This window comes from Bufo bufo, chromosome 5, assembly GCF_905171765.1.
Source record: "Bufo bufo chromosome 5, aBufBuf1.1, whole genome shotgun sequence".
Taxonomy (NCBI): Eukaryota; Metazoa; Chordata; class Amphibia; order Anura; family Bufonidae; genus Bufo; species Bufo bufo.
In genome coordinates, this window is record NC_053393.1 from 344,578,858 (window position 1) to 344,594,166 (window position 15,309).

The following is a 15,309-nucleotide window of genomic DNA, read 5'->3' on the forward strand; positions in this document are numbered from 1 at the left end:
TTGGATTTCAAAGAAGACTTCACCCGCATATGAAAATTAGTGAAAGTTGCAGTAAAAATATACAAAAACAATTGACATGCAGTGAATTTAAAAATCCACCCCACATATCAATTTAGATGTGAGAAATTTCTGTAGTATCAACTTTTATAGGAGAAAAGACCTGTAATGAATGGAGAAAGAGACATTGTTTTTTGACTTTATATCTTAGGCTATGTTCACATCTGCGTTCAAGCTCTCCGTTCCTGTAGTCCGTCCGGAAGTAGAAAAAAAAATCTAAAAACGTGTACGTTCAATTTCCCATAGAAACTAATTGACGTATGCATACGCTTGACTCCATTAGTTGGTAATACGTTCGGAATACGTTTTTTCAGACGGAAAACAAAATCCTGCTTGCAGGATTTTTTTCTACGTTCAGAAAAGCGGATTCTTGACGGAGGGTCCATTCACGTTCATTGTAGTAAATGAGAAACGGATTGTTACATTTTTCTTTCGCGGACATATTGTTTCTGAACATGCGCAGAACAAACAGGAACTTACAAACGAAGACAGGAAAACAAGGGAGTGTCATGTGACAGTCACGTGAGCGCTACTCCTCACCATTTCTGAAGGCTGATGTTCAAGTTGGAGAAAGTCTCAAGAAAAGGGTATGAATTGATGCAATTGAAAAGTATTTACTTCGATCATCTACTGGGGCATGCTATTTGGCTACTGGGGGCTAATATCTTGAAACTGTGGATGCTATTAGGCACATGGGGGATGTTATTAGTCTTTTGTGAGATGCTATTACGCTACTGGGACATGTTATTTGGCTACTGGGGGCAAATATTTTGAAACTGTGGATGCTATAAGGCTACTGGGGGATGCTATAAGGCTACTGCGGGTGTGCTACTAGGCTACTGGGGGATGCTATAAGGCTACTGGGGAATGCTATAAGGCTACTGGGTAATGCTATTATGCTACTGTGGAAGCCTATTGGAGGATGCTATTACGCAACTGGGGGATGCTATTCGGCTACTGCGGGGGTGCTACTAGGCTACTGGGGGATGCTATAAGGCTACTGGGGAATGCTATAAGGCTACCGGGGGATGCTATAAGGCTACTGGGGGATGCTATAAGGCTACTGGGGAATGCTATAAGGTTACTGGGGAATGCTATAAGGTTACTGGAGAATGCTATAAGGCTACCGTGGGCCGGATGAGAGTCATGAGTATCTAATCTGCCGTCTGATTTTGTGTGGGTCATTCACAATGTAGTCTGGTCTGTTGATGTTGGCAAAAGTCAAATTGCAATAGGGGGTTGATATAATTTTAAGGACCAGAGGAGCAATTTTGTGTTTTGACTAATCCATTTTTTAACCCTTGTTGCATCTTGTGCCAATGTGTATGTTGAAATATGTCTATAAGCTCTTGTCTATAATGGTTCTGTAACGTTTTCAGATGTCTTCGCCTTCTCCTTCGGTTGGCAGTCGAAGTACTCCATCCTTTCACATGCAGGTAAAAATCTTTAAATAAAAATAAATTATTAATGATCCAAATAATAAATATGTTTGAACCACAATACATATTTATATATTTCAGGGACACTCCGACACTGAATCCTCTGCTGGCGAGGAATTGCGTTTTTCTCCTGAACCAATGGAGTCAGTAAGTGTGGAATGTTATATTTAGATTTTTTGGTTTCTACACATCCATAATTGGTACAATGGATATAAACTCAAAAGGTACATGATTTGCAACACCGCAAAAGGATAGATAGGCTAATGTATTGGCAACAAGATTTGAAAGAGTGTGTATGGCATTTTGGTTGCTGCAGGGCAGGCAGACGGCAATTTTCAATGAATACAAAACTGTGTTTGTTTTTCAGACACAGGAGGGTACACATTCCATTGAAAATCTGCGAAGTAGACGTCATAACGACGAGGATGTCAGTATCTATACTTAGGTTCTCTAAAGTAATCAATTGTCTTTTGTGATAACTATATTATTTATTAGGACACTACCAGGCAAAGTGAAAATCCATCACCTGTTCAAACAAGAACTTCCAGGCATGGTGGTCGCGGACAACGTGGTCGTGGCAGTCGTCGTGGACGTGTAGGCCATGTGAGTAGGCACATGTACTATGATGTGAGCTGTCCACACTGCCCCCAGTATACAGTATCTTATATCACCTATAAGATAACATGGCCATCATACCTCAATTTTTTTTTATTATTAGAACAAATGACCATGAGGATTGGAGACATTTGTTTTACCCAAACAAAAATTTAAGTGTTGCTTATCCCATAATGGACATACCATGAACAGGGGCTGCTCTCTTATTAAATTAAAAGCAATGACCCGCTCGCCAAGTCTATATCTTTATAGCCGTTCACACCCAAAGACCAAATACAAGGAAACCAAAAATTTTTAAATATTTTTTTATTAAAACCAAAGATGCAGTGGGCAGTGGTGGCACATGCAACATATTCGCTATTCAAGTTTTAAAAAAAAAACTTAAGTGCAGTTGGAATTGCAGGTAGCTTTTTAAGGTAATGATAACATTTGTTTTAAACCAAATAGGGTAGACAGCAAGAATTGGACGAGGAAGATAGGCAATTTCTCCCAATCATAAACTGTGAGCTGCTAATACAGCTAGTAGAAGCAAGGCCAGCTCTATGGGACCAAACAGACCCCAAACACTCGGACCACAACACGACTCGTCGACAATGGCAAGAGGTCTATGCCAATGTGGTTCCCACATGGAACGATTTGAGCCGTCAGGCTCAAAATAATTGTGGTACATTAATTTCATTCCTTTTGTTAAATCATTTGGTTTTAGAAGATTTGATAGTGATGTTTCTAGTTGGAATAATAGTGAAGTGAGCATAAGTTTTCTGTTCGCAAAACTTGGTTTTAACAACTGATACAGCCAATTCAGGTACCGGGCAAAATAACAGTTAAATACAATGCTGAATGTTGGACTGCCTGGGGCAACAGTTTTTTATGCAATCCGATGTCAACAGAAAAGAATATATATAGCATTATATACGGTTATTATAATTGTTCTTTATTTTCTAGCTGAAATCATATCAACACGCTGGAGGTCAATACGCGATAGGTTTATGCGTGACCTCAATCATGAACGAACGGCGCCAAGTGGTTCGGGTCCTTCTCGGAGGAAAGCTTACCGATATGCACCACATCTTCAATTTCTTCAACGTTGTTTTCAGCAGCGCACGTGAGTTAAATATCCTAAAGAGAAGCAAAAAAAAAAATCTCAGTCACAGGATTCTGCTCTGGAGTCGCGCGGCCGCCAAACTGAGTCATGTGCTCAGATTGAAGATACTCGACAGTTCATTTCTTCTGCCTTTGACAGAGTTTTAAGTAGGCCGAGGCCACTTCGAAGACCACATAGAGTCTTTGAGGATCTTGCACTGATCTTCCGAGATTGTTTATTAAAAATAGAGGAGGAGCAAACTCGGTATAAGCAAGAGTTAACTTCTATGATCAATCATGTCGAGGTAGTTTGTCGTCCAGAATCCCTTAACCATAATCAGCAGTTTCTCTTAACGTTAAGTCATTGGATGGACAACATGACTCCAGAGCAGAATTGTGATTGTCGAGTGACATTGATCAAAACTGTTTGGAATATTAAACACCCACCACCCTCTCAATTTGTTCCTCTGGCTCAGTCGTATCCCCCAGCCACCTCCTACCCAACATCCATGACTTCTCCACCTGCTCACTCATACTCTGAGCCACATATCGCTCCCCAGTCACAAAACTTTCAACAGTCAAAAAACTTTCAACAGTCCCAAAACTTACCCCTATCCCAAAACTTTCAACAATCACAAAACTTTTAACAATCACAAAACTTTCCCCATTCACAAAACTTTAGCCAGTCCCAAAACTTTCCCCCATCCAACACTTTACCTCCGTACCACAACTTCCCACAGGCCCAAAACGTATGCACTGCACAAAACTTTCCAGCTTTACAGAACTTTCCATCAACATCCCACAACTTTATTCCATCCCAAAGCCATCCACCGTCCCAAAGACAACCTACGTCCCACCAATACCCAACGTCTCACACATTTCCACCTTCTCAAAGCCATAGCACATCCCTCAGATATCAACCTGCATCAACCTTTCAAGAGACTTTAAGCCAATCTCAATCACAGCTACCTTCCTATGTCTCTGCACAAACACCTTTCCAATCCAAAAGCACTGGAAGTTTCCAAACACGTCTACAGACACCAAGTCCAGATGTGATTTCTATGTCAACTCCAAATAAAATCTCCATAAACAAAGGTGTTTCCACCTCCGTTTTTTCCACTCCTACCACTTTTAATACCCCTTTCTCAAACAAATCTGTTCCATACCAATCTGGTTCTGATTCATATTCCCTTCATACTCCACAACATCAACAACAGGGTGAATATGTCAGACCGCAACATTCGTTCATGCAATCACTCCTAGACCAAAGTGCAGAAGATGATAAGTCCCCAACTGCAGCCCCAGGAAAGGCTCCATTCACTCAACCACCACCCTAGTTACCAAAATATATATTATGTTTTCTTGAAGTTTATAAATGAGTACCTCACAAGGTTTATATTGACCACTGTGTCAATTTTTTGAAGTTTATAAATAAGTACCTCACAAGGTTTATATTGACCACTGTGTCAATTTTTGCACTTTAATGATGTTGAACTTGAAAAATTTTCAATGTTTTATACTTTTATATTATTAGATTAATTTTAAGGATGTTTCAGATATGTGTGTAATTATTGTGCACTTATCAGCTTTCAGAAGCCCATACAAGCTGCTAAATATAGGCAGGTGGTTTGATTTCCTCGTTCAGACATTTAGATTTTCAAGAATTAACATGATAATCATAGCAGATTGGACCCTGAAAAGAGTAATTGGCCTTATTATTCATGATTACGTTATCTCCAGGCCAAGGTGCTTATGACTGACAGTTTTCCAGCTAGTCTTTTTTCCTTATATTAAGGAGAAAAATGCCATTCATCAGCACATGGGTCAGAGACTAGCTACCATGACTAGACTCAGGTTGGTTCAAATCTTTTACGGTAATGGACTGCAATAATTATGATGATAGTTCTTGTTTACCACTTGTGAGTGAGTGACACAGTACACAAATCCATATACTGTCACTTATTCAGCACCTTGCGTGGTCTGCACAAAGCTGATGACTTTTTCAGTCTCCCACCTGTTGTTGTTCCATTGCTATTGTCTCACTATCGTGATCCTCCATTGTACACTTTCTTGAAAACTATGCAAATACAAGAATAGAAATGGCATATGTCATTACTATTTTCTTTGATATAATGTCTCATGCACAAGACTGAACACACTCAGAGACATGGGGTTTGTAAAAAAAAAATTGTACCTGCTGATGTAATTTAAAGGGGTACTGGAGGACACACCATCAGTGATTACACTGATTCTTTGCATGTTGTGCCACCCACATGGCTGTAGTCTAGCACTTTTTACATCATATTGATGATGCACAGTAGCCCTGTGTTTGGTAAGACATGCATAGCAGCATTGAAATAACTGATAATGTGCACTTCCATTTGCATGTTCCATGTCACCATATAACTTCTGGGCCCGCTCAAGGAAGACATGTCTCGCGGTGCATACTGTAGTGTGATGATTCTGAACTTGGTATGATGATGCTATCACATAGCATGTGCAATCGTGAAAATGGTGTACACTTGCATCAGGTAAAAAGGAGGATCACAGTCACAGATAGAACAACCTTTTCACAATGGACATTTTGTATTCCTACATGTACGGTAGAGCATATCTTATCCTTTTCTAATGTGAATTCTATTTCCATTGTGTTGAGCTACGTGCTTTTATGGAAGTTTATTTGTAAACTTATGCAAATGATTATTAAAATATAAAAATATATTTTAAAAAAAGTATTTATCTAAATAAATACTTTTATTATTTCAAATATACTTTGTCAGTGGTTTTAATACAGTCAAGACTCAAAACGACAAACAAGGGATATGGAGATGGTTGGAGAGGCATAGCTTACCTTTTGCTGAATTAAGGCAATAAATGTAGGTAGACCGATGCATCATGGTTGACTCAACAATAAACAACAATATATTAAGAACAAACAATAAAATAAACTATTATGTACATAACAAATTACAACTTTCAACTGTACATATTTAATAAACAAACAGTAACAAACAATAGAGAATATTTTTTTTTTTGGAAGAACATCGCAGGAATATATAAGTTCAAATATGTTCATCCTGCCAAAGCACAGATCCAGCTGAAGAAATAAAATATTCTGCAAATTGATCGCGCATGCGACTCACAGCAACTGTTGATCTTGGGCCAGTTTCTATGTGATCTCCTGGTGGATTTAATGACAGTGGCTCCGTAGGCAAAGGCTCTTTGGTCAGTACATAATTGTGCAACACAACACATGCTTTTATGACATCATCCACAGTATCTGTTTTCAATTGTATTGCACGAGTGAATATTCGCCATTTTGCTGTCAATATGCCAAAAGCACACTCGACCATTCTTCTTGCGCGAGTCAGTCTGTAATTGAACACTCTTTTGCGATAGTCTAGACCACGGCTGGCATATGGCTTCAGTAAATTTCCACACATTTGGAAAGCTTCATCTCCGACTAGAACAAATGGAAGAGCAGGGTTTGTAGTACCTAGTAAAGGCCTGGGCTCTGGTATACCAAAGTTTCCGGAGTACAGCCTTCTTCCCATATTAGAATTTTTAAAAATACGTGAGTCATTTGTTCGTCCAAAAGCTCCAATATCAACAGCCACAAATTTGTAATTTGCATCAACAATTGCCATTAGGATCACAGAAAAATACTTTTTATAGTTAAAAAACGAGGATCCACTACGTGGGGGCTTCAAGACCCTCACATGCTTCCCATCCACTGCACCAATACAATTGGGAAACTGTGTCACCTCATAAAACTTGTCGGCTATGCTGATCCACTGTTGGCAAGTAGGATGGGGAAGAAATTCTTCACGCAGAAGATTCCAAATTGCCCGGCAGGTATCTTTAACAATGTAAGATATTGTAGATTTTCCAAGTCGAAATTGAAAATGAAGACTGGAAAAACTTTCACCACTAGCCAGAAACCTACAAAAAAATTAAATTAAATTTAACATAATTGTTACACAAATACTATTCGCAAGAAAAAAACTGCAGCAAAACAACTTTTCGGATTGTCCCACCAGCATTAATTCAAGATCCTTCACAGCAAACAGATCAACATTACCTAGCGGTTGAACGGAAAATGGTATAAAATTTGGATGCATTTACATATTTTAGGTAACTACTATATATAAAAACTTGTCTCTTGAGATTAATCATATACTCACAATAATAATCAAAACAAAAAGGCTCTGAAACACAGTAAAAGCAATAATGGAAAGTTGTACCATACATACCGCAGAGTGACCATGAGTCGTTCTTCTGGAGTTACACTTCGACTAAATTTCGTATCCTTCCGTCTCAATCGGCGATGTAAACGTTGGGAAAGGTCATCAAAGCTTGCGACACTTACACAGAGATATTCTGCAAATTTGACAGGGTGTTTTCTGAGTTCTTGATAAAGGGTCGAATAAACACCTCGTGTCATTCGGCATGATGTAATGGGATGCACTCAATATCGCCGTCTCCTTTTCATGGATGACATTCGCATCTTTCGAAGTTTCCATATCATATAGTCCACAGAAAAAAGGACATGAGCGGGCAGCATTGTTCCTCTTCCAGCAATTGGATGTCACAATGTAGCACCATTTTTATATAGCATGCAGATAGGGGAGGGACAACTGAAAAAAAAAAAAAATAAGGGAAAACGGATCCGTTACCTGAGTAACTAAACGGATTGAATGGACATTTAACTGACATTTTTAATCCGTTTATTAACGTATCCGTTAGAGGGTATCCGTTTAAAAACGTAGCAAAATATGTCCGTTCCGTTCCGTTATGAATGAATCCATTTCAATTTTGAAACGGATGCAAGTCATAACGGAAAGCCGAACGGAGGACTAAACGCTGATGTGAACAAGCCCGTTGAATTATAACAAATTGCAATTACAAAAGCTACATTTGCCATCATCAACTTCAGGGGATGAAGCTTTGATAGACAGCTGTCACCTTTTCACAAAGGTCAAAAAATAAAAGAAAAAAATTAATGGCACAGTAAATAATAATAATGGCATCATAAGGGAGGAAAGTCCCATGCTAATACATAGTTAATCATGTTAATTGCAATAACGGGCAGTTTTAAGGGACAGCCCTGGACCAAAAAAGGTTCCCATCACTGTATAGTGAGAATCCCTATGAAAAAATATCTAATTTATGCCCTAAGCTGTCTTTATTAAATAAAAAAGCCTCATTTAATAAAATGTGAAAAAACACAAGGCATTTATTTAAAAGAGGAAAATAAATACTAGGTATCTCATCACACACAATAAATGTAGCATGGACAGTATTCAATTAATGAGATATAAATGAAAAATGTATTATTTTATTATATTCTGCCTAAAAATGAATATAAATAAAAGCTATTTCATATTTACTGAAAAATAAATAAAAAATACACCAAAAACCAACATCTCCTATGTAAGTGAAAAAAAAAAGAAACAAATGAAAGCTCTCAAAATGTTCTGAAACAAAATGAAAAAATAAGCTGTGTTTGGAAGACTAAAATTAGCTGCAATTTTACGGCATTAAGCTCATTTAGACATATTGCATTTTTTGGACATCCAGATGGCAGATTATATTTAATGATGGTATTAATGTACAGGCATATAATTGAGGACTAATAATCTGCATATGCCATATATCCTGGGGGAGGAGAGGTGCAACTGGAAGAATGGCTAATGTAGGAGAATTTGGACTTGCTTTTAAATTTTAAGCTAAGGCTTGCCATACTGAAGATTAAATATTATGCTGAAAAATTATTGTTAATGACTCTAATGATTTACCATTGTTAGTTGTCTATGGTTGTACACTTCTATATAGACCCAAATATGTGGTGGGTTAAAATGTTCCTTTAATATCTTAAAAAATATTTGCTAAAATGCTAAATGTGTACAAATCTGCAATTGCTGCCAAATTTTTTGAAGAATACAATGCATGATGGATGCTTCTATATTATGTAAAAAGCCATGAATATAATTCCTGGCTAATCTAACAGCATTAAAAACAATTCTATTAAAAATACAGCTTTTTTTAGTACATTATATATGTGTCTGTCATGCACAAGATTTATATACTGGAAGATGTCTTTAGACAGAAAAAGTGAGGCTAATATATGATCAAGATTGTTTTTCTAAAAGGCTAATATACATTAAAACTCATTTTTGTTTAATCAGGGTACAAAGCAAAGTTTAATCCTTTGCACGAAAAAGGCCTTGACCTTCCATCCCACATTATTTTTTTCTCTTTCTGAATATAATTGAGAGATGACTCATTAGATCAATATTGACTGTGCTTGTTAAAAGTAGGGCATTTTTTTTATAGTTACTGTAGTCAACATTGAAATAAATCATTAATTTGTATTGTGAATTACAAATGTGCAGAAGGATGGCTAACCAGTGTTAAACTAAATACCAGCAGACATATTAGATAAAAAAATAGGAAGCCATTTTATGCCAAATTTGACATTTTACTTTGCCCATGTATTCCTGTGAGGAAACATGTTGGAAAAAGGGGCATATGCAGGATGTTCCCAAAAATAGCCATGAAAACATGAATGAGTGAAAATATGCACTAGCCATTCACAATTTATAAGGGGAATTCTTGAAGTCAATTATTTTGTGTATGTGTTGCTGCAATTTGGTCCAAATCTATCAAATGTTACACAATGTTTTGCGCATCTTTAAACATTTCAAAATTTTTGGAGCAGAAATTACATTGAAATTTTTAATTTTGTAAATCATAATTCTGGTGCAAATGGTATGTCTTTATATTAAAACCACGTTAAAAGTGTTATCAATAAAGCCTCCATCTTAACAGCAGTAAAGAAGCCAAAATTGAGTCAAAATTCAAGTGGGGCCATTTGTATGGACTTCATGTGATTTTTTAAAATGTTAATATGCCTTGTGAATTTTAAACATTTGTGAATATGAGTAAAGTAACTTGTCGGCAACCCTAGAAATCCATTCTATTATCGTATTTTGTCCAGCTTTCTCTTTAAACATACCTCTGAAGAGGTACAGTAACTATATACAGTAGTAGTGCTTAATCAGAAAGAGGTGCAAGTATGGTGGGATTGTTACATCTAGTTAGATACTTGCTTATAAGTAGTGTTGAGCGAATCGAAGCATCCAAAGTGGAATTTGATACACATTTTAGGAAAAATTTGTTTTGCAGCGAATCCGAATGTCCTTGCGATTCATGGTAACAAATCATTTTTTTTTCCTAAAATGGTGGCAACACGTGTTAGAAAATTAAAGTAAGAAGCCTGGGAATGGGAGATCACCCATAATGCCTTGTAATCTTAAGCTGAAGGGATCCTCAGGAGACAGTGCAGTTTGAATCAATCACAGCGTAGGGCACAGAGCTGTCTAATTGAACGGTGTCCACAGTTATTATTAGAAAAGCAATTCTATTGGACCCTAAATCCCAAATTGGGGTGAATAAGCTGTCCATTTATACTGTTATTGAGAGGTCCACCTTATTTAATAGATAAAAATTGCATGTTGCTGCAATGCACAGTGCTGTACACCCTCCCTAAATTTTAACTGCAGGGCAGGATTTAGCTGATTTAATGTGCTTCATGATGAATTAATTCAGAAAGAAACAAATTTCTTGGAGACATTTGGTGTAACATCCAAATCTAATTTTTCAAAACTTTGCTTAACTCTAGTTATAAGAAAAAAAAGAGTGGATTGGTATCTACCTGACGACTTCTTGTCTGAATACCACTGGAGCACAAATGTAATCAAGTACTATAATATTTCCAAGAGACACAAGAGGGATTACATTTTGTTCCCATTTGGATATGCCTTACTTTCCAATTCTAATATGTAAAAATATACTCCCATACATCATATAGTTCCTGGATAGATGACAATCATGCCAACCCCTAACCTAGATCTGACCAGGCAAATCACCTTCATGTGACGTCACCTCCATTCTAACACACAATATCTACACTAAACTCCCAACAGTGCAAGTGCACAGAAATATTTGAATAGAGGAGACATCCCTTGGAGGTGATTGCCTGTTTACATTGTCCTCCATCAGCAGCCATTTTATGGACAAGACCTCTGTGTGGACAGAACAAAAGACTTGGCAAACCAGCAGGCATACCTCATGAAATATAGAAAAGGGCACTGAATTGCAGCAAAGGGTATATTAGTCAGTGCCATATAATCATGTTAAAATCACATTGATCAACAGTAACCAGAAAATAGCCAACCTGTTTAAGAGTGCAATAATGTGCCTGTATAGAATTATAATATGAACATTATATCCTGTTGTGCACAAACAGATATACTGTACCCAGTGCAAAACAATGTGTAGATAGTGCCATACATTGAATACATGAATAATAACTGTTATGCAGGTGGGTGTAGCTCCACTATGCCACTGACTGGCTATGCCCTGAAGGGGCGTGACTAAGCAACTACCTGGTCTTCACTAGAGCCTCTGATGGTGAGGATAGGCTTGGACTATTAGGGTGGTTGCCAGGTGCCACTCCAGACCAGTCCCTAAGTCAGTGGCAGCTGAACAGGGGGTCAGAAATACCGGTACAAGCACCGAGGTAAAGTACATGATCAAGAAGTTCGAAGTCAGGGCAGGCAGAGATTAAGTAGAGTCTGTAAACAAAGTCCAAGGTCAGAGGCAGACGGCAAACAAGCAAAATCCGATAAATCCAAAAGCAGAGTCCAGTACACAGAAAAGCAGAAACTCCTAAAACACCTACACGCTAGGAACTAGAAAAGCTAGTGACCAAGAGTTGTTCAGACTCCTTCCTGGGGCAGGAAGCACCTTTAAATAATTCCTGCAATCCAGCCATAGGCTTAGGAGATAGAGGGCATGTATGTGCTGCCTCACAAGGGAGGAGAGACGCACCCATGCAAGCCCTAACAACCAGTTCAGGACTCAAGCAGGAAGTAAGCTCTGGCATGGAGCACAGGTACAACAGTTAAGCTACCTGTTGCCCACGCTTGTCAACATAGCGCATGGCAGCAGGAGGGAAAGAGGGAGCCCGGCGCCCATGCCTGCGGGTAGGGGAAGCAGCATCAGCGCGGACTGCTAGACTAAGAATAACTATACTGCCTATTTAGTGATTACAATGGACACAAAGTTCTACTATCCCCTCCAGGAATACTACTTAAAATTCCCTCCTTCTCCTGATTGCAAAATTTCTGGCATTCTGCAAATGAGTTACTGCTTCATTTTTACTGATGGATGTATAACTGGTAACTTTCTGTGACCTTTTTAGTACTAGTGTGCAATAACCTAGTGAATATCCACTCAGATGTTCTTCAGGATTTTATAGGAGGTAGGTATAGAAGGTATAAGGAAGGAATTTATTGTCCTCATCTCTCCCCCCCATTGCATGCATATTTGGTAGAACCTCCTTAGGACCAGTGAATGATTCTGAAAACAAGCTAGTTAATGTGTATTTGTTATTGTATGATTCTTAATTTAAAAAAAAAGAAAAAAACAAGGAAACTTATATTTCCCTGCAGTTACAGTTTATAATACAGTATACTTTTAAAATGTATATTTTCTACTTCCTACGCTTTATATTGGGAAGAGAACCAAAAGCTGATAACAATGAAATGCTAGTGGAAAGTCTTGGGCAAAACATTTTTGTACGCTAAGGGATTTTTGTAAAACCCATAAATATGCATTTTGTCCCGTTGATAAATGGAAATTATAATAAGCTGTCAAGCTAAAAAGCTGATACACCATTCCTCCGAGTACAAAGGTAAGTTAAATAAATACACATGAAACAAGCTTAATAAAAGTTGTACAGATTTTTTTTTCATAGCAAATTGCTAGGGATTTTCGAATCCAGCATAGGAATTGAAATATTGCTATGCCTTTAACGCTGTAAGAATTTTAAAAAATATATTATAGCTTAATATTATATTATATAATATTAATATTATAGCTTTTTTAATTATTATTTAATTATTATAGACAAAGTGACAAATAGAAGAGAAAACTTTTAGCTCAATTTTATGCAATCCATGCTCCTTATATCCTAAGTCGTGCCCCTTGCTGAATGAGGAACAGTGGGTTATTCTTTTTGGTGCATGTGCTTTTTAAATATGTTTTGGTACATTTTACACTAAATCATAGTAAATTTGTAAATGTGGGCCAATGTTCTTGTGCTCTTGTAAACCACTTTTCATATTGTATTACCAATTAAGTCAAATACTTTTGTAGTTACATTTATTTAAAAATGAGTATAGCCACCGAGCTAGCCAATAAAATGTATCTGTGTAGCGCCACCTGGTGTTTGTTCTTTTTATCATTTCTCTGTCTACCTCACTGAGGTAGACAGATCTTCAATTTCTATCAGCCTTATCTTCTGTTAAAAGCAATGGCAGTTACAGTCAATGGGCTACAGAAGAAGGGACATGCCCTTTGAGAAAGGACAGCACCCCTGAGCTGCCAACCTGAAATAAATGTAGCAGAGCTATTGGATCAATGAATGGGGAGGTCTCTCGTTCCGTGTGAGATATAGGACTGGTTCTAGCTGTGTTAGAAAGAGATAGTTATGTATTATAAGATGTCTGATTTATTTATTTTTTATATCAATCATGATATAACCCCTTTACCTCTTCCTGACATCCACTGTAATAGTATGGTAGATGTTGGGTCTTTTAAGATGGTGTTTGCTCTGGGGGCATAGCCTGCAGCCAAGCACAGAGGACAGCTTCCTGGTGAGCTTTCTAAAGCTAGACACCATTGTAAGCTATCAAACCCATCCCCAATGTTACACAAGCCCAGTCTGCTTACAGCTACACCCAGCATCCCATCAACTACAAGAAGAGACCTCTCTGGTTCCCGAGATACAGCTGAGGCCCAGCAAGGCCTACTGATCCTAGACCTCGATTTCTGGCTCGGCACAGATGAGAGGCGACCTGCACATACAGATGCCTGGACTCACCACACCAAGAGGATCCCACACTCACACGACACCATTTACCAGGTCAGCATCAGCCTGCCTCCCCAGCATGCTATCATCTCCAACAGCTCAACCCTTCAGCAGCAGCCGGCCATCTTAACCGCCTCCGGACCGCCTAACGCAGGATCGCATTCCGGAGTCACGCATATACGCGTCATCTCGTGAGACGCGAGATTTCCTGTGAACGCGCGCACACAGGCGCGCGCGTTCACAGGATCGGAAGGTAAGCGAGTGGATCTCCAGCCTGCCAGCGGCGATCGTTCGCTGGCAGGCTGGAGATGCGATTTTTTTAACCCCTAACAGGTATATTAGACGCTGTTTTGATAACAGCGTCTAATATACCTGCTACCTGGTCCTCTGGTGGTCCCTTTTGTTTGGATCGACCACCAGAGGACACAGGCAGCTCAGTAATAAGTAGCACAAAACACCACTACACTACACCCCCCCTGTCACTTATTAACCCCTTATTAACCCCTGATCACCCCATATAGACTCCCTGATTACCCCCCTGTCATTGATCACCCCCTTGTAAGGCTCTATTCAGACGTCCGTATGTTTTTTATGGATCCACAGATACATGGATCGGATCCGCAAAACACATACGGACGTCTGAATGGAGCCTTACAGGGGGGTGATCAATGACAGGGGGGTGATCACCCCATATAGACTCCCTGAAGACCCCCCTGAGATTGATCAACCCCCTGTCATTGATCACCCCCCTGTAAGGCTCCATTCAGACGTTCGTATGTTTTTTACGGATCCACGGATACATGGATCGGATCTGCAAAACACATACGGACATCTGAATGGAGCCTTATAGGGGGGTGATCAATGACAGGGGGGTGATCACCCCATATAGACTCCCTGATCACTCCCCTGTCATTGATCACCCCCCTGTAAGGCTCCATTCAGACGTCCGTATGTTTTTTACGGATACATGGATCGGATCCGCAAAACACATAGACGTCTGAATGGAGCCTTATAGGGGGGTGATCACCCCATATAGACTCCCTTATCACCACCTATCATTGATCACCCCCCTGTAAGGCTCCATTTCGACGTCCATATGTTTTTTACGGATCCACGGATACATGGATCGGATCCGCAAAACACATACGGACATCTGAATGGAACCTTATAGGGGGG

The 15,309-nt window shown here is 38.8% G+C and overlaps 2 protein-coding genes across 2 annotated transcripts; one reads left to right on the forward strand and one right to left on the reverse strand.

Annotated features, from left to right (window-relative positions):
• Positions 1-521: 521 nt before the first annotated feature.
• On the forward strand, positions 522-4,950 carry LOC121002520. Its single transcript, XM_040433968.1, has 9 exons — positions 522-644; positions 1,437-1,493; positions 1,578-1,643; positions 1,864-1,923; positions 1,992-2,099; positions 2,559-2,775; positions 3,057-3,216; positions 3,355-3,499; positions 4,729-4,950. The coding sequence occupies exons 2-9, from the start codon at positions 1,437-1,439 to the stop codon at positions 4,948-4,950; spliced, it is 1,035 nt and encodes a 344-aa protein (XP_040289902.1). The 5' UTR covers positions 522-644.
• Positions 4,951-6,256: 1,306 nt separating this feature from the next.
• On the reverse strand, positions 6,257-7,638 carry LOC121002521 (protein ALP1-like). Its single transcript, XM_040433969.1, has 2 exons — positions 7,448-7,638; positions 6,257-7,136 (listed from the first exon to the last, which is right to left on the reverse strand). Exons 1-2 carry the CDS (start codon positions 7,636-7,638, stop codon positions 6,257-6,259), a joined length of 1,071 nt encoding a protein of 356 aa, XP_040289903.1.
• Positions 7,639-15,309: the final 7,671 nt, after the last annotated feature.

Excerpts from the sequence above, each read along its gene's own strand:
- LOC121002520 (XM_040433968.1), top strand. The coding sequence starts at position 1,437 with ATGTCTTCGCCTTCTCCTTCGGTTGGCAGTCGAAGTACTCCATCCTTT. Across the intron at positions 2,776-3,056 it reads TCAGGCTCAAAATAATTGTG|CTGAAATCATATCAACACGC; the intron begins GTACATTAATTT and ends TTTATTTTCTAG. Across the intron at positions 3,217-3,354 it reads CGTTGTTTTCAGCAGCGCAC|AGTTTTAAGTAGGCCGAGGC; the intron begins GTGAGTTAAATA and ends TGCCTTTGACAG.
- LOC121002521 (XM_040433969.1), bottom strand. The coding sequence starts at position 7,638 with ATGACACGAGGTGTTTATTCGACCCTTTATCAAGAACTCAGAAAACAC. Across the intron at positions 7,137-7,447 it reads CGACTCATGGTCACTCTGCG|GTTTCTGGCTAGTGGTGAAA; the intron begins GTATGTATGGTA and ends ATTTTTTTGTAG.